This window comes from Strix uralensis, chromosome 5 (assembly GCF_047716275.1).
Source record: "Strix uralensis isolate ZFMK-TIS-50842 chromosome 5, bStrUra1, whole genome shotgun sequence".
Taxonomy (NCBI): Eukaryota; Metazoa; Chordata; class Aves; order Strigiformes; family Strigidae; genus Strix; species Strix uralensis.
Window position 1 is genome coordinate 81,575,299 of NC_133976.1, and position 19,927 is coordinate 81,595,225.

Below are 19,927 nucleotides of genomic sequence, written 5' to 3' on the forward strand. Positions count from 1 at the left end.
GGCACAGATGCCTGGTTGGTGTGCACATAACTACGTGTGGTAGAGTTAGGAAACAGTTGGCTTTGTTTAAAACTTCAGTATAATGAAGAAACGGATTAAGAAGAGTATCAGCTTGTGGTAAGAACACAAAGCTTAAAAAGTTCGTAACTCTTTCAAGTTGCTGAGAAAAAAACCTGAAAACGGGACCTGAATGTGTCCTATGGCCTCAGAAACCAGGTGGCAAAACCCATCAACTTCATAAGCGTAGTCTTGGGATTTGGAAGGCCAATTCCACTTTTTTTTTTTAATTATTTTTTTTTTTTAGTTTGGCAGTGCTGAAGATAACTGATATTGGTCATCCTTTTTAATACACTTACAATTACTTTTCTTTGTAAGGCAATGCAGCAATAATTTTATGAATACTTAAGAAAAAAAGTTTTCTGATACAACTGTAGGATTCAAGAGTATATACAATATAAATAAGATGAAGTTAAAAGATTAAATTATTTTGTTGTATAAAGCCCTGTAATGATCTCATTTAGCCACTGTTTCTACTAAGCCATATTTAAAAACATGTAATTTAATGAAAACCAAACAGATATTAAAGGTAGCTCGTTTCTCATCATGTGTTCACTGTGAATTCTAGGCCAGGTCTTATGATGATGTGACTAACATACTGTTTTGCTCCTGTTTCCCTGCAGAATCAACATAGCTCAAAGAGAAGGAATTGAAACCTATTCCTTCTTGTGAATCATCACACAAATTGTTTGTGGGACTCCAGTCAATTACAGATGGAAACCCACTCAAGAGAACAGAGGTTTTTTGGTGGTGGGTTGCGTTGTTGGGTTTTTTTCTTTACTGGTCGTAATGTGGAAACAAACTATTTTGCTTAGAACAGAAAGCAGAGGGAGTTAGTTCAGACTTAATTCCCCAACACTATCTGTACTCTATCTGAATGATTTTGATATGCAGCTTTTAAAATAGTCATTTTTCACAGTAAAATAGTATTACTTTCCCTTTAATAAATAAAGGGCTCAATTCAATTAAGCATTTAAAAAAAATCCATCCTTTTTCTTAAGCTGTTTTGTTGCAGACAGTGCAACGGTTCACCTTGTTTGGAAATGTTAATCAAAGTAATTCCATCCTCTAGAATACATTCACCCATTTATGTATTCTCTAAATTAAATGTTAAATTACCCGAGCAGTTTACAGTTATAATAGCCTTTACCTTAATGGGTTTTGGTAAAGTTAGTTGGCTTCTGGATTTTTTTCTCATTTTGGGACCAAAGAATTGACCTCCAGCTTCCAGCAGGGAAAGAATAGATCCATATAGAACATGTTAAGGGATGGAATGAGAAGACAAAAACTCTACAGACCGCACAGTTCAAGAGATACAAGAGTAACAGCGGGTACAGGCTCTCTGCCTTCTTTCATGGCAGGGCTTTCTGTTCTTACCACGTCACAGGCTGTTTCCCTGGCACTAACAAAGCCCTTACACTAGTGTTGTTTTTCTACTCGCCTTCATAACTATATGCTGGGCCAAATCTCTTGGCCCTAGGATACCTAAAGCGTCTGTCTTAGTTTTGGGTTTCAGCAGTAGTAGTTCCAAACTGCAGTTATGTACAGCAGTTTGACACTGTGGCAGAGAAGATGAGACTCCTAACTCTGTTGAAGAAGGAATCTGCCCGCAGTTCAGTTTCACAAGACTTTGCACGAACTCTTAGCTCTTGACCTGTAAATCACAGGGAAGGCTTTGCTTGTCTTCTGTACCAGGAAAAGGAAATCTGATTCAATGTCAAATGATTTACGGAGCTGTTCATACCAGCAAGTAGAGGAGCACGCCAAGTAGATATAATTATTATGCCAACAGAAACAAAAAGCCTTGTCCTACTGCTACCAAATTCAGAAGCAAAACTTCAATGAGAGTGGGACTGACCCCTAAAAGCAAGAAATTATCCACTATCTTTTATTTTTGTGAGCCGAGGAGCTCAAAGCAGCCTAGAAGCTGTTTTAGTCTGCTAGGCCTGCCTTTACGTTTCATATTTAACAGTTCAATATATTTCCTTCTTTGTTTTAAGAGCTCTCTGGGATTTCAAGAATGTTACATTTGCATGTATGCAATTAATATTATTGTACTAAGAGCAAATGCCCAGTAATATTTCCTGCTTGGTTTTCTCTCCAAATTAAACCTAATTTGGCTCAGATGGAAATAGTGGGGAAAAAAAGAGGTGCAGGAAGAATAGAGCCTACACATTGAGAGCTGTATCAGTTTCTGATTATCTTACTGCGGTTCATACATCTCCCACTGGAAATAGGAAAAAATAACCACTTCAACTTGGTGTTCCTCCCAGCCTTGTATTATTTCAGTTCTTGGTTCAGAAATATATGGTGGTGTACTTCAACAGTAGAACAGGTTCAGATTGAGGGTAGAAAAATGCATAAAGAACCATCTCAAAAGCCCTAACAGGATGCTGGGAGAAACATTAAAAACATGGGGTGGAGAAATGCAACTAGCTTAAAGAGAGAATCAAATGGAAACTAAGAATTATACAGGAAGACCTGCTGATGGGGAAAAAAAAAATGCATTAGAGAAACAAACTTATATTTATTCCCAGACTTCTAAGTGTTGGGTTTTTTTTTTTTCTTTACTGGTCATAATGTAGAAGCAAACTATTCTGCTTAGAACAGAAAACAGAGGGAGTTGGGCAAGCTGATCAGATCAGAAAAACACCACAAAGGAAGAGAATTAAGAATTTCAAAGGAAAGAGAGAGTAACAAGAGAGATGAGATACAAGACAGGAAGAAACTGAGGTAGTATCTAGTACAGGAGGAACAAAGACCACCCACAAGTGACAGCAAAAATCCTACAAAAAAACTCATTTAGAATTAAGGATTTTTTTCAATATATAAATTAGTTTATTTTCATTTAGATATAAAAGTTATAAATACAAATCCATGTAAAACAGTATCTGATAAAAGAGCACTGAATCAGTTCACCTGTCTGCATAATCTGGCTGAGACCAGAGACCCTGACCCTGGTAGGATCATCTGATGTCAACAAACAGCTCGAAGAGCCCCTGCTGACAAGCCTAACTGAAAATGTGAATAAAGGGATTGCTACTGTGGCCTTCTGAAAACAGAGAAAATCACCTTGAATTGGAAATTAGCATTCTACCTTCAGGTCACCCCAAACTAACATAAGGCAGTTTCTTTCACACAGTCCTAGTCAGAAAAATAATCAGACAGGTAACAAAGTGACTTGGTTTTTCTGGATGCGTAGACAGAATGCAGAGCCACCAGCCCAGAACTCAGAAAAGCACAACTGGAAAACTCTGCCAGGTTTTATCTTCAGCCTGCTGAGCAGGAAGTACGTGAAGGCACAAAAGAGATCCATGATTCAAGTTCTCTTCGGGACTGCTCTGCTGATGAGATCATCTCAAGGCAGTGGCTCACCAGCTAAAGCAGAATGGGCATCTGAGAGATAAATGAGCTGGAGTTCTCAGCATCAATTCATAACTTACAGTTACATACAGAGTTTACACATGATTACCATCATTTTTTTTTCCTGGCAATATCAGAAAATGTCTTCACAAAGTTTCATTATTTCAAAAAAGCAAGTGATATCTACCACTGCAAAGACTCCAGAGACCAAAAGCAATAAATCTGGCTCTTTGGAGCTTGAAACAGAGTTAAGTCTGCTGACAATGACAATACCCAAAGTTGGAGAACGCCTATTCTTGCCTCAGTAGAGGGATAGAGTTTTTTCCAGGATCATCATGAATATGCCTTACTGCCATGACACAGGCAAGACAGTAACTGTTCTCTGCTGTAGTACACAGCAGATGTCTACACTACGAGGCTTACATGTCACAGTGTGCAGCAACTCGCTCTGATGAATCAAGGCCATAGGAATCAAGAAGCATTCCATGCTGTGACCTACAGTCTCCATATTGTACATCCAGCATTAAAAATGGAACACTACAAGGACACATTGCAAAGCCCCGTGATACATTTATTAAATTTTTCAAACTTACTGATCCTTTGAAAACACCTGTAATGTCTTTTTGAGGTAACTCCTTCTTATAGTCAGGTTAAAATTATTTATATAAAATCTAGTTTAATATGTCATGACTTGAGATAATCTCACATTTAAAAAAAAAAAAAAAAATCGGTCACTAACTTATTCCTAAAAATGTAGCAAATTTTTCGAACAATGGACAAATTAAAAATATTTCCGATCAGCTTACAGTTTAGATTCAATCAATCAGAACACTGTTTCTCAGGAATAGTACTGTATATTGTTACAATACTACCTTCTGCCAAATTCAGTCAGATTCTATCATCTATTCAGTCTCATTTTTCACATGGTTAAGAATAACAGAAACAGTAATAGATATGACATCACCAACTAAAAAGGAAGCATTTGAGATGGATTGTTCTTTATTTGGTAAAACAACTGTCAAGGAATATGGAGCAATTAGAATAATGAAAGGGAACTGGAATATGAACCTTTACAGAGAATCATCCCACAGAGTAGAAGTGTTTTATTAGAGCCAATGTCTCGTTCCAGCTCTGTATTTGTTGAACGTTACCTACAGTTGCACAGAGCCATAACCTGAATCCTTCCATGTCTGACTGTTCTAACAGACAGCAAAATGCTACACAGGGCAAAAGAGAACGCATGCCAATAACCGTCCTCCTTTTTTTTTTGAATTCCTCAGTAGCATCATCTTCAGGGGCACTGTGGAAGTTCCAAGGTATATGAACACAAACCCATTATTTTGCCAATCCTAGCTGCAATGGGTTCTAATTAGCGGGCTAAATTCCTTAGCCTGCTCTCATGCAGCATCTGTTACAAAGATTCTGAAAGCAGAATCAACACCGACAACAAAAACATCACTCATATATCTTGTTCTTCCACAATGCACACAGAGACTGATCTGTCTTGGGACAGTCTCCTAAGATGTCTACTGTCAACTACTATAATGCTCTAAGACCTGGTATTTGCTTTCTAATAAGCCTGCAGAAGTCTGTCTTCCAGTTCCCTTCCATCCCCAATGTGCTTTTCCACTGGAACTCTTACAACAAGATGCAGGGATGCGAGTGAGTTCCATGTTTTGAGTCTGTTGTCTCTCATTCACAGGCCAATTTACTATCAAAGCTGGAGAGTCCAATAGCAAAGGCCTGAAGAGCACAGAGAGGATAATTATAGTCCAGAGTGAACACATCTTCTGCTACACGACCAAATTGCATCACAATGTAGTCAGCTGGGGAGAAAAGAAAGATTCAGAGATGAACAATTTCACAGTGAAGCAAAGAAAAAAAACCCAAAACAAACAAAAACCAAACAACCACAAACAAAAACCCACACATGTCTGGCAGTCCCAAATATCCATCCTTTCTCACCAGAGTGGCCTTGAAATCTGTTCTCTAGAGCGACTGTGTTGTTCTAGAGATTACCTTATCAGAACCAAAGCTCAAGCCACTCTTTTGCTGGGCTGAAGGTGCTGTATTAATCCTTTTCTTTCCCTTCAGGAAGCTTGCATTTGCCCCCTTTTTTGCTGCAGCTATGGACAGCAGTCTCTGCAGCCACCCCAGAAAAAGGGAGGCCTGATATAATTCTCTTGACAGCTGAGAAGTCCCCAGCTGAATTCCTTCACCCAGTCTCTCTTCTCCAGGAAGGATGTCCTATTACCCCCAAACCTCCTTAAATAAATTGGGTTCTCCCTGTTTGAATAAGCCCCACACACTCTCCACCAGACTCTTACGGTCATTGTCATGGACAATCTGGAAGTTCTTCACTGAGGCCTGAGTGACTCTCCCATGGAAATTCAAAACATAGGATTGAGTATCATCGTTCCAGACTGGAGCCTTGTTGTGCAACTCAATTACATTCTCTAAATTTTTGTTTTGCCATTTTGACAGCAGACTCTCATGTTCCTGTTCAGAAGAAAGAAATATATTTATCAGATTTGGAATGGCTCTGCTTTTGACTTCTGCCTCTCTCGTGTGTGTGCACTCTGTCACTGGAAGGTCACTCCCTGTTTAATGAAACACAGTGACAGCTCTTAAACTCAGTCCTACTGAAAATTGCCTGCAAGAACCAGGAAGATACTTCCATGGGTTCCCAGTCCAAGCATTCCTTTCCACTCAATGAGCTAGCACCATATTTCCACCCGAACAAGAAAAAAGCATGAGAGAGAAGGAAGTGTGTGTACAGGAAAGGGAGCAATTCACAGGCCACAGATGACTGCCATTTTGCTGGCAGGAATCCCTTCTGAGTCTCAAAAGCTTTCTCTGATCCTGTTGGATCCAACTGCCACTTCTAACATTCTAAACTTTGAAACAAAAGAAAATAATCTGCAATTAACTGCACAGCACCAGGCCCTGGGGTGCTTCAGTAGAAAGTCCAAAGGCTACAGTGGGCTGTAAGTATGCCTTAAGTAGGTTAAATGACATCCTATTGGGTCTAATAAGTGATGCACAATATGAAAAACAGAGAGAAATAAAACCAAAGAAATACAAAAAGGAGGTAAATCAGGACATTAAATTTGACAAACTGAATTACAAGGACATGCAAATAGTAGTGAGTGAAACACACGACATATGATTGAATTTTACAAGTTCTGCAACAAATAAAATCCAAACTGAAATAATATATGTTAAAAATTCCAAGAAAAAGAATCCAAACTTAAGTTATTTAATGGGGAAAAAATGAGCAGAAAACAACCTGTTGTGGAGGTCTGACTGATACGCCTGTGGTAACTGTTTTAGTATTGTACACAGATATGATAGCGGATTCTTGAGGATAACCTAAATAAAGCTTACTGTTCAGTTAAAACTAGTTACTTTATTGCAAAAAGAACTTTGAGAACTGGCACCAAAGTGCATTTAGATGCAATTTTTCCTCCTTTAAAGTGAGGGCAGTATTGCTTAATTGGAGGCATCACACTACAGAGAAAGAAGACAAAACCAGAGACAAACTCCTACGCTGAAAGCTTTGCCGACTTTTCACAACAGCTTTGTGTTTCAGCCTTGTCCACTGTCAGTATGCTTGCCTGCTAGCAAAACAGTTGAGAAAATAGGGGAGAAAAATAAAGGCAGGGCCATGGAATCACTACTGTACTGACGGGGGAGATGGCAAAACCAAGATATGAATAAATGACCAACTCCAGATACAATTTTCCTGCCCATTCACAAAATTAAACCTCTTTTCCAGGCTCTCATGACTCAGTTTCTACTCTTGAAACTTTTTTTTCCTCTGACCTCAACAAATACCCATTTGTCCTACTCATATCACTCACAACACGGCTACAAATACCATCTTCTAGCTTAAAACACTGACCATGTCTTTCAGGCGGCACCCGTCCTTTCTGCTTTTTGGTCTTCTATCAGACCAAACATAAAACCCACGTAAAGGGAACTGAATGATTTTCATCATACACCTTAATGTATCTTCAGATACAGTTCTGCAAGCTTTTAGCTATAGCATCCCCTGTATGTATGAGAAATCCTCACTAAATAGTCAACACAAAACTCCATCCCTTTCCTCATCCTACTTTGTCCTTAAAGAATCCTCCTTTTCTGTGATTCCTACAATGAGACTGACAACATTCTGATCAAAAATGTATTTACTTGCTTTCTACTACACCAGAATACCACCATATTTTCTACCTGTTGTAATTCACGTACTGGCTAAGAACGTAAGCTCCTGGGAGAAGGTGGTTTGCTCTGTGTTCACCCAGCTCTCAGCATAATGTGGTCCCACCCACGAGGAAGGGTTGTAGGTGCAACAGCAACAACATACACTAGCCACTAGCCATTGCAACAGCTAAGTAAATAATATTTAGGCAGACCAAAGGACAAGTAAGGATACAAGCACTATCCAGAAGGCTACAAATTAGGTAAAAGACAAGAACAAATTAATCAAAACGTTTAGGCTACTCTGTATTTACTCTCCACTAGACTTGCTAAAGTCCTGGGTATTAACAACCTTGCTCTAAAAACCCTGACCACCACAGACACTCAAGACCTCTACAAGAAAGTTTTAACCTCTTCCGCCAATCTGAAACATGACCAAACTGCATAACTCACGTTTCGTGGACGGATTGGAATTCGCTTATGCTTCATATTCATTCCTGGAATGATCACAGACATTTTTCTGGGACCCTTGAATCCTAACACATTGGTTTCCTGAAAGACAAGGAAAGACATTACTTTCAGTAAAGAAAAGACAGCAAAAGTGAACTTGAATCCACATTTATATTGTTTTTTAGAGATTTCCTAGCTACAACTGTAGTAGCAGTTATCTAACTGCAACTGTGTTTAATCGCTGAGAATAGCTTACTTTCCCATTTTGAGAACTGCGTTAAAACACACACGTGGTACTACCTGATTAGAGTGCATCTGCTACCCTAATGCAACCTTTATAACAAAATCAGACAAGTGCAATTTCCAGGCATAAGTTTTTGTATCTGAGGCAAAAAACATGCTAAAATCTTGCTAGTAAACAAGTATGATAAAAGGCAAAAATACCTTTGGCCTGAGTCTATGTTACCTGTATATCACCATATAGGCTAAAATGTTCCTGAAGAATAAATGACATTCTTCTTTAGGTGCTGTTATTTGTGTTTAAGAGCATACCTACAATTTTCTCTCAAATCATGCTCATTTATAAATGATTAAGAACAGACCCAGAAGGCAAAGTATTCAGCATCTGTCCAAGCTTCAATCTTAAGACAAGCAGATTTTTCCAGAGTACTGCAGGAGACTGCTCCAAAGTGGATCGAGTATAAAAAGCAAAGGAAAAAAAGTCTTGGCATTCTCAGACCATCCATTTAATAAAGTCAACCAAAATCCAAGGGTCCATTTAAAGTGTTCTGTAACAACATCAGTGATAACCTTTAAAATTCCCGAAGACCAACTAAAAAGCCAAAATCTTTTAAAAGTACTGAATTGATGGATAGAAGTGATACAGCTTCTCCTAATACGCTAGTGCATTCTGCAGACACAGAACAAAGGTCTTTGGAGTTGCAACCTCTATTTCACTTCAGAAATTCTAGGGGCACATCTGAGAATGAGGGTACTGATTTTATTCATACATAAGCTTTTCTGAACTTTCATCTACAAGAAGTTCATAAACTGAAAAGTTGACTTTTTATTATCTGCTGTACTCATTTTAACACCTTGCTCTGTACAATTAGGTAGGGAACTGAAGAATACTGTAAACAAAGTCAATATCCAGTGATACTTCTGTAAACAGGCTAGTACTGGAATTATTACATCAATTTTTTTCCCAAGTGCCATTAAGATCAACACCAAAAAAATCAAGATCATGCTCCAGTAGACTAATGCACCTTTAAATTTCTGCTGCTGTCCCTGTGATAAAAGTAAAATCCTTCCACTTGACTGGTCATCATTTTGTAAGGAACCTCAAACTTTACTCAAACTTTAAGACTGGAACATGAAACGATGTGATGTGAGAACCCTCACATAATTCTAGTGTCCACAAGCGTCTCCTTACTCTGAAGCCTAGACTGAGGTGATATACAAGACCAGAAGTAGAAAACATCTCTAGGACAGAGCTAGCAAATCACAATTTCCCCTAGAACCACATCCTTACCAACAACAAGCTGCTGCTGAAATAATACCAGCTCCTCCCTATCCACCAAAATGCCTTTGATTCTGCAAAAAATTTCACAGGGTACTCCCAGTTCCTTCTTACTGTCCACCAGATACCAGCTGGGCAAGAGGCAGTTCATGCTGTGGCTGGCTCCACGTAAAGGATATGCTGACTGGCCACATGCCAAATGACAGGCCAGGTAAGAAGGTCATCAGGATGTTAGTTTGGGTCTCTCTCCCTCCCCTGGCATTGATTTTTTAAATACTTTTTTTTTTATTAAACTTGTAAGAACTTACCCTTGAGGCCTCTGCCCATTGTTGTATCTGGAACCAGCTGACCAATTTCAACCCAAGTTAAGTGGGGAAGGCTGCCAGGCAGCATGGCTTTGCAAGCCCTGTTTCCTCAATAACCAGGTGACAAAAAAGAAAGGAACAAAAGGGGAGAGGCACTACTTACATAACAAATAGCTGCAAGCTCCTGTCTTGTACGAGCCTTTTCCGCTAGACTTCGTGCCTTGAGTGGGCTAACTCCATTGTCATAGACTGTAAATTTAGTTCCCATGAGGTTTGACCTAATGTCAGGTTATGGAAAGACAGAGAAAGAGAGACGCATCAGTGGAAAGTTTTGTCATCTCATGAAGGTGTTTGTACAGCACAGTGAAAACACACATCTCCTGCCATCTGAATCTTCCAATTTCCAGCTCAGTAAGGAGCTTCCACAAAGTTCCCACGGTGAACTGAGTCTGTAACCTATCCTGGAAAAGCATCAGGCTAGAATTCCTTCTCTGAATTGCCATGGTGAACGGTAACGCTGAAGGAAGGTTGCCAACCCAGGTGAATACAGATTACATTAAGCAGGACAATGCGAGTTCATTCTCTCTGAATTGATACCAGATTGCTATTCATAACCCCAACTCAACAAAAAGGAAAATCCAATCTCTCCTGTCTGTCTGTAGTTTTTGTCTGTGGTTCTCACCTGAGTTTTCCAATGAAACTTTCCCCTTCCCGGGATAAATCAGTCGGGTCAACTGATATGAGGTAATTGGATGTTTTGCTCTTTTTTCGTTTTCTCCCTGCAAGAAGGAATGTCTGGAAATACAAAACTTTGATCAAGACTGGAACTTTGTAAGAACGCAGAGACATTGCTAGGCATTGCTATCCAAACTGTGATCTCTCCGTTTCCCACATCCATTCCCCTTTTTGTTCTGTGCTGTTGTTACTGTCTCCACAATTTTGATCTCTTCCACAAGTACACACCCTGAAATCCTATTCCTCCAATCAGCTCACTTGGCAGTCTAGATTTAATGCAACTGTCCTTTCTAGTGTTCCCTCCTTTTCTTCTGGAACAGCTCAGTTTCCCTGCTGCTCTTTATCCATGAAATTTTTATCCTTTTTAAATTTAATCTTTTATTGTGTTATGGCTTTTAAACCTGACAATTCCCCCCTTAGTGCCTTGGCCAAATATAAGCTGTCCTCATCTGCGTGCTGGCTCTCCTCAGCTTCTGGTTTCTTACCAGAAGCTCTCTCTTACACCAAAAATATTCTGTGGTAAGAGCACAATAATCAAGATACTGTGTGCTGTTTCCAATACCTTTCTGTTGTCATCTCTTTCCAGATGCATGTAATAAGTAGGGAAGAGGCCTCGGTCCATTCCCTTCTTATCTCTAGTGATTCGACACTTGACTGTAACACCACGGGGTGCAGGGCGTAATACAAAATCCTCCAAGTTCTCTACTTCTCCCAGCTGTGCATCTGCCTGAGAGGATGGACTACAGGAAGCACCTGTTTCCTGTAAGAAGCAGCATCATATTAGCAAATTAATATCAGATCAGAGGTTCTGGTATTCCCCAAGAAAAGAAAGGTGTGTTGAAACAGAAGATCTCATGTCTCAAGAAGGTATTTGAGAAAGGGAAGTTAAATAAGAGACCACCTGGGTTTCTCTGAAGAAAGTGGTAGAAGACTTTTACTCTGAGGAAAGACTAGCCCTCCAAGGGAAGGGGAGAAAAAGTACTCATTAACCAGAGATGAGTGAATTGCTAGGAAGGGGAAAACAGAATGAGACACTGTAAATATTCTAAGCAAAGAGCCTCTCCATTTTTAGAACTTCAAACACTCTGTGTGAGATAAGGCAGCATGATAAGCAGGACTGATGGATGCTGCAGTAAGCCAGGCTGGGATTTTTGTGACTGAAACGAGCACTGAGATTCAGAACAGTAGCAGAAACAGAAGAAAGTGACAGTGGAACCATCTCAACTAAATACTGGAAGAACCTTAGAACAATGTATACAGTCAGGATGCAAGTTATGGTCAGCAAAGGAACTGGAATTCTAATGGCATTTTTTCTTCGCGGTAGCTGAATCCTGTGGATTGTAGAACCCAGGAGATTCCTCCCTTACTGGGCCTTAGAGATGAGGTTGCTGGTTTATCCCCATTCTCAGGTACAGCCAGTAGGAAGTCTGAGTGAATACACATGGAGGCACACACACAGAATCAAAATTCACTAGTGGCTCTCACCCCTTCCCGCCTCAAGCACCCCCCATCCCATATCTCCAGCAGTTGGCATCCATAGCCCAGTCTCCCAAGTAGCTAACACCCAGACCTCTTGTACTACTCACCCACTAAGGTAGCACAACATACACACAATCACCTCACAAATACACTCAGGTGGGTCTTTTGAATCGTAGCATGGACTTTTAAGGCTGTCCAGCATCCATGACCAAACCCTATGCCCTTCACTTGGTCACTAGCTCAGCCCCTGGGTCTTCCTGACACCCATCTCTTCCAACTCACTGGCTAACCCAGCATATAGTTTGTATGTATGTCTGTCTGTCTCACACACACACAGGAGAACACATTCACACAGGAAATAAAGTTTTAGAAGCTAGTAGGACATGCTGCAGTAATCAGGCACAAGGCTTGGACAGACAAGCATATTTTCTTGCAGCTGTTTATGTGCATTTGGTGCCTTTTACCCCCTTTACTCCCTATTTTCCCATGTTTATTACTCCCTGATCCACCTTGACCCCTTTCTTTTCCCTCTTGAGTCCCTTCCCCTAAACACCCCATAAAAAGTTTTGTCCCATCCCAGAATTCTCTGTTCTATCCGAAGGTTCTCTTCCCCCTTGCACCCCACAATAAATGCTATAAACCTTCAGGCAGTGATCCCTCTTAAACTTGAATGGCATTTCGGATTTTCTCTGAGTCATCTTGGTGGATTTTACACCAGAGATAATGGCCTAATCTGTGTCCTTTGAGGGACACAAGGAGTAGCTGATTCATTGTGTTCCCATCCTCACTGATTAGGCTACTTGGGTTCCTCCGCCCACCATTGTTCCTTTGATCATTACTAGGTCTTTGTGTTTAACTCTGTGCCCGACAGTCACATAACCTGACAATCATGACCTTCCCCTGCCTTCGGGGATTAATATGCTAGCTACGGTAGGTGCAACTTAACCCAGTGCTCAAGGGGTTAGTACTAAAATGAAGCACATGCCCAGCCCTTATCAGAAATGGTTTTCAAGACACTTACCGCAGAAGATTTCAGGCTGGTTGCAGAATGAGGCCTCTCAGATTCAGGATACGGTGAATGAGATGCTGGTTTCTTACCAGCCTCTTCCTCTTCTGTGTCCTCCTCATCGAAATTCAAACTGCCTGAAATTCCTGTCAGAATACAGAATCAAGCAGATAACTTCTGAAAGAAGGTGTCATGAGTTCATGGCATCACTAATACATATAGACTCTTGCATAGCTATTCGCTCTTTTAGTTAATACCTGTTGTTTCAACTGCTGATTTTCTTCATGTGCTGAATTGCTTCCCAAGCCTTGTAATTCAAACCCCTACTGACATTTTGCAGCTGTCACTGTGTAGATAATTAAGCAGCTGTCAGGCTTTTATTAATACATATTTGACATGATATTACATGATGTAACATACTGCTTAGTATGAGCTGTCATTGAATTAATTTTGCTTATTTTCACGTAAAAAAGCCTTCCATGCCTTAAGAACAAAAAAAGGAAATGCAGATCAATATGCTGACACCTATCCTGTAAACTGGACTATGCACAGTTTACATCCTTTACCATTTCCCTTTAGTCTTATACACACTGAAATGGAGTGTGATAATTTTTCAGTAAGACCCCCTCCTATTCTTACATCAGTAGCAATAACTCAGGTCTCGTGAATACTACTAATGGTTTGATTTTTAAAACAGAAGCGCACACTGAGTAGTTCCAGGACTTAGTTATTTAATCTTAACCTAAGCACAGTTATGTAGAGATGACTGTGGGTATATAACTGAAATAACTGTGGATAAAGATGTTTATAAAGAGCTTCCGTACACATCACTGTTTGGTGTTTCCTTCCACTTAGAACTGCATCGTTTTGTTCTGTGATTCCATTCTTTAATTTGGCTGTAGAATGGAAAAGCACATAAAGTGCTATAGAAAATGAACACACTCAGCCTGCTAAGCCAAATTATTTTCTGACAGCCAATATTATAACAGTGCTCCAACATGCTACTGCATAGAAGGGGCACTGCTGGAAGTTCTTCGTCTCAGATGAAACATAAAAACGTAGTATTAACAACCTGTCAGTAAACTTCCCAAAGCACATTTGGAAAGAGGAAAGGCGTTAACCCTAGTACTCTGGCCAATTTCAAAATTCACTGTTTATATTCTACCTCCACTAATTTCCCCTGAAGTTTCTGGATATTCTCTCCTGCTTCCTTTCCTAACTCTTGCGTAATGTTGCTATCCATAGGTAAGCAGCTGTTGCATCTGACAATTGAATGGAAGTATTTCTACATATGGTAGTACCTTTATATATAAAGTGTACTGGAAACATTCTGGGAGGCAGGCTCTGCAAAATAAAACCAAGCTGTGTACCATATTAAACACTAGCCATTATTTTGCTGCAAAGTGCTTAGGCTGCATGCAACAAAAAAAGGTTTCCTGTGGTACTGGCAGCACTATAAGATACTTGGCAGACAGAGACAGACACTCCACTGGGAAACTATTCAATAGGATATACCTATTGAACATAAAACTCTAAAACGGTCAGTTTGGACAGCCTTTGACTCAGGAAGAACACCTTTCCTGTTAGTCTCCTAAACAGTTAAATTACTGGCTCTAGAGGATTCTGCTGTTGTGAAAATATTCGAGCATCATATCCAGATATATTACATCTGGAATAAAAATACCCTGAACTTTAGCAAAATGTGAAGTATAGCATTTTGTCACCAACTTCCTTGGAAAGGCCAGAAATTATATACCACATTGATAAACCTTTAAAACATAACTGGTATGTTCCAATTAATATCAGAAGAAGGAACTGCAGTTCTGCATTTCTACATGCTGTAGAATCTACTAGCTCTGCATTTAAAATATCCTACAGACACTTGTTTCATGATTCCTCATATTTTTTAGGCTGGAAAAAAAATTATAAGAAGAGCCCTGAAAAAGACCTTTGCCCATTATCAACTCCTACCTCGTTTCTGTAAGATTTCTTGCAGATCTGGCTTGCCTGCTGTGTCTGTTAGAGCCTCTCCATCATTTTCCTGATCTTTATTGTCTTCTGTTTTGGAAGATCCAGCAGAGAGAGTTTGGAGCTTGGTCCCCAAATCTTGCACTTCTGATTTCAGAAAAGCAGCTGGTCCATCAATGCCTGCAGGCCAAAATGAAGCAGAATGCTAAAGTCTATTTTTTATAGCTAAGGATGCATCCCAGGATGGTGGTTCTTTTCATCTTCCCTTGCTCAAGCATTGCTTTAAACTACTGATGTATACTTGTTCAACTTTTGTCAGAAGACTTGGGAGGAGTCAGGCCTGACTCTGGTATGGACCGCCTAGTCCTATAAACATATCAGGCATCAGTTTCTCCATTTATAAATATAGTGACTGTATCTACTTTTTTACAAGGGCTTAAGCAATTAGAATGAGTTGTACTTGTCATGCACATTGATATCCTTCAATTTATTTATGGGCAACTACTCTATTTTCCTTTCCTTCAGGTTACTTTTTTGCTCCTGTGACAATGAGTGAGTGCTCTACAGTGAACATTACAAATCAATTTGATAAAAATATCTATAGTCACGGGCAGAAAAAAAACCTGTAAATGGATGCCCTCTGTCTTTTTGGTAGAAATGAAATTTTCACGTTTAAACAGGCAACACAGCTGTGCACTGCACTTTGTAATTGGTGGAGATGTCTTGATGGCAGGGTCTGGTGTAACACTTAATACATTTTTGTGTAGCACACAATATATAAGTGTAGTTCCATCTTTAGATTTCTTGCTTTCCCACTGTTTTCCTTCGTAAAACTTTACTGCTTTATCTAGCCATCAGATTTCTGACACATTTACTGCTGCTATCACTTCTTAACAGGATTTCTTTGTACTGAGGAAGCTTCAGAACTATGGATGCTAGTGAGGGAGCAGTTAGTTTTCATTTTTCTTTCTTATAGTTTCAGCATTACTGAAAATTCCTAACTTAGAAGTTACATCAGTCTTTTATCTCACTCTCTTTTTGACTTAAAAGTGTATTTTAACAGCTTTCTCCCACCTGATTATAAACATAAATGCTACCATCCACATCACCACTCTCCTCCCCATCCTACAATCCTGAAAGACATCCGGAGAACAAGAAAAACACTCAAAAGACAGGGGATAACATAGTTCTAGATGTGATCTTCAAACCAGGTAACACTGGTTTGTTTGGGTTTTTTAAATTCTACTCTACACATTAATTCCCTATTAATATAATGGTGGTATTTTATCATCCTGCAATAGCATGCATCTCAAAGCCTGAGGATGTTTCCTGTTACTTTCTTGACAGGCTGATGGGATCCTAGCTCTCAAACTACTTCCTGACACTTCCACTGGAATGTAGGGGTTTCACTGCCACTCTTTTTTTGCTCCATGTGACATGAAAGTCTTAAAGCTCTCACTACTGTATTTCTTTGCAGCCCTAACAGAATAGTCACTATTTTACTGCAATGTTTTGAGACCAATGAGTTATTCCCTTTGGCTCTGTGACTTTCCGGACCACTATAGCTTGTTTGTCATGTTTCAGTTGTCTCCCTGAAGCCCAGAGGAAACAATAGATGAGGTAAAAACCAGCAAGAACCTAATTCAGTATTCATAAGACATTTGTTTTGCTCTTGTCTACTTTATCATTCGGTCATACGCCATCTTGAGATGGAGTATACCATAATACCATGAAGAAAAGTACACGCAGATACTACTGGATTATTTCTTTTTCTTTATCCTATAGCTTTGGATTTGTATCTCCCTACCTGTATAGAAGTTCCTAACCCATTTCTACAGTTCTTAACCTAACACAAGGTAGATTACTCAAAGGCACATGAAGATTCTCAGCTGTCACAAAATTCAGGCTAAGGTTTTTGTTTGTTTTTACAGTTCAGTATTGCTCAACCGTACTGTACTACAATTCTACTTCTGTTACATAGAAAGGTATGTAATCAAACTTGGTTATCACTTGACCACTGTCACAGCAATGTAGGTGCCCATCTGTGACTTAAAATGCACTCACTGACATTTTGGGGAAGGTTGTTGCAATCAGGTTGATTACTTACCATGTAAAATAACATCACCGTGGAAAGGGGTAGGAGTTTCTACTAAAGGAGTCTGCTCCTCACACCCTTTGGGCTTTGGCCTACGCAGCTTTGCCTCAGGATTTGGCTGTACCATCAAGGGGTCAAGACGTTTCCTCCTCTGCTTCTTCTCTAGAAGAGCTCTCTGTGAAATAAAGAAGCAGCATGAAATAAGGATGAGTAATCACATCCAGAGACGCAGAAATCATACCTCAGCCATTGTCAATGACATGTCACTGATCAGGATCTCCAATAAACCTGGAATACTCTGGTAATCTCTTCCAAAAATCCTGGACACAGGTATTACTGTGTCTTTGGAGCGAGACATTCCCTTTGATTCTCCATCAGTGGTTGATGGGTGATGTGGACACCTGCTTATTTTCTGATCTATCCTGAGACCATCAGGAGATAATTTTAACTCCTTCCATCCAATCTAAACTGCAGCAATCCTTAATATAAATAGACAAATTCAGCAGTCACTTATAACCCAATATGAAAAAGTCAGGACTAGCAAAGGAAAAGGTCTTTGTCTCAAAAGCTATCATTTTATAAGGAGATCTCAAAACAAATAGTTCCCAGAAACCAATGTTAAGACATAAGACTTAGAGAGGAAAAAAAACAAATTAAAAAGAATTCTAAAAGTTACAGTCACTAAAATAGGACTAATCCAGTAAAAGGAAAATTTATCTACCTTGCAAAAATTTTCCATGTAATTCAGGCTTGAAAGGAAAGAACGGTAAATGCAAACGTTGAAAAATAAAACATTACTTTTCCAAGATACATATACATTTGATGTTTATGATTTCCTACTAAATGAGAACAGAAACAACTTCTAGACTTAAATCAAGGCAAATGGGGACACTGCACCATTTTAAAGACAGCCATGCTTAACCTTTAAAAGTTAAGGCAATGGATGAAGGAGGAAAAATCATATTTCTGATATTCTGTAAGGCACCACTATGCAAAAGACGTGCAAGCCCCTTGCCATAGAGGGAGTTTATCCATGCCTGCTTCTTAGGTATCTGTACAACCCCTGAAAATTGTTCTTGATGACAGAAATCCTTTCTCCACCAAATTCTTTCCAGTCTCCAAGGATGCATCAGATAAACAGTACCAACAATTCAATCCACTTGAGACACAGACGTCTCTGAAACCCTTTCTTCTCCTGTTCTGCTTTTTCTCTCTCTTGTTGGTTCTTTCCTCTCCTATTGGGCTTTTTAACTCAAGTGAGGTTAGTTTCTCAGGCAACATCTCCCTGAGAAATTGCAACACAACTCAGCCCTTGGTCCTTTATTCTTTCTGCTTTTCAAGCACTTACCTAAAAAAAAAACCCCAAAACCCTATCCAGCACCAAAAAACCCAAACCAAACCAACCTTTTTTATTTAAACTCATAATTACACTTTGAAGACTGGACTGCAGTACAGGTAGCATTTGTTACTGCAGAATTATTTGCAAGGATTTTCCTGCAGAGCAAAAATTACATAGAATTCCAAAGAAATTATCACATTGGTCTAGGAGAAGAAAAATAAGCAGTAGAAGTCAAATTCTTCAAAAATGCTAATTACAGATAAAATTTGTTTTCTAGAAAGATAGTCAGACCCTCCAGAAGAATTTACATCGGATTATGTTGTTTGTTTGTTTTTCAAATTAATGCTGAGGAAATGTAAAAAAATTTAATGACAGTTTATAAGTCTCTAATAGTTTAAATAAAAGGAGAGAGAGGAAAACAAGAATCCAAACATTATACTCTGAATAAGGATTTGAGAAAAATTGTTGCCAGTGCTTCTCTACCTGACAAATAGACAGACAAGTAAAAATAAACCAGACACATCTTAAAGACATACGAAAGTACACAGCTACTGCTAGAATGGGAATTGAATTTGGGATCAATATAGGATATACGAACTTTCAGAGCTACTTAACTGATTGTTCTATTAGATGAGATTTTTTAAACATTTCACTGCTCACCAGTTGAGAAATTTATTTTTTCTTATTACAGTACATTGTTTCATCAAAGAGTTTCTAGGACTTACCAATCCAACGGGATCATATTGGTTTATATTGAAACACACACTTTACTGCTGTTAGATGTGACCAATCTTCTTTTTGCAAGAACTTCAGGATAATTAAAGTGACAAAACTTGACAGTAATTCTCTCTACTACTGTATTTATTAAAATGAAAGAAAAAAAATCTACAAGTCCACTGACAGGACAGACAGTAGCAGTTCATTTTCTCTACATAAGGTGGCAGAGCAGCCTTACCTTCAGCACTGTGTTTTCTCAGACTTACTCCGCTAAAATGAAGTAGAAAAAAGGAAACTGTATTTTGTTTAATTTTGTCTACTAACTAGCCTTTTCCTCCAGCTCTGTGTTACAGTAAAAATTCATATAATATTACAGCAAAAATGTTAGATATTTCATGAACAGGACACCAGAACACATAACCCATTAAATAACAGATACAGATTATAATTTGTTCAGGATTTTGTAAACTGCAAGTATTAAATACTTTCAGAAACATTTTATTTGCACCACAGAATACAGGATGATTAAAGGATCACAAACCACCAACTCTGGTTCTTATGAGTTTCCAACAGGCTAAGTCAGATGTGTCATAGCATGCTAATAAGACAACTACTTTAGTGTTCTTCCTACAACTGTGATGAGCAGGAAGATGGTATACAGGAATGTTCCAACCACTCCACCCTTGAAGGTGCA

General features: G+C 39.1%; 1 protein-coding gene across 1 annotated transcript in view; it reads right to left on the minus strand.

Moving 5' to 3' along the window:
* Positions 1-2,870: 2,870 nt before the first annotated feature.
* TULP3 (TUB like protein 3) overlaps positions 2,871-19,927 on the minus strand; it is a 33,077-nt gene continuing 16,020 nt past the window's right edge. The window contains exons 3-11 of the mRNA XM_074871951.1: positions 17,190-17,352; positions 15,086-15,262; positions 13,130-13,260; positions 11,192-11,389; positions 10,577-10,689; positions 10,058-10,172; positions 8,074-8,172; positions 5,748-5,919; positions 2,871-5,246 (exon numbers count right to left, since the gene is read on the minus strand). Of these exons, the coding sequence (XP_074728052.1) occupies positions 5,113-5,246; positions 5,748-5,919; positions 8,074-8,172; positions 10,058-10,172; positions 10,577-10,689; positions 11,192-11,389; positions 13,130-13,260; positions 15,086-15,262; positions 17,190-17,352 (1,302 nt within the window). The 3' untranslated portion in view covers positions 2,871-5,112. The remainder of the gene's footprint in view (positions 5,247-5,747; positions 5,920-8,073; positions 8,173-10,057; positions 10,173-10,576; positions 10,690-11,191; positions 11,390-13,129; positions 13,261-15,085; positions 15,263-17,189; positions 17,353-19,927) is intronic.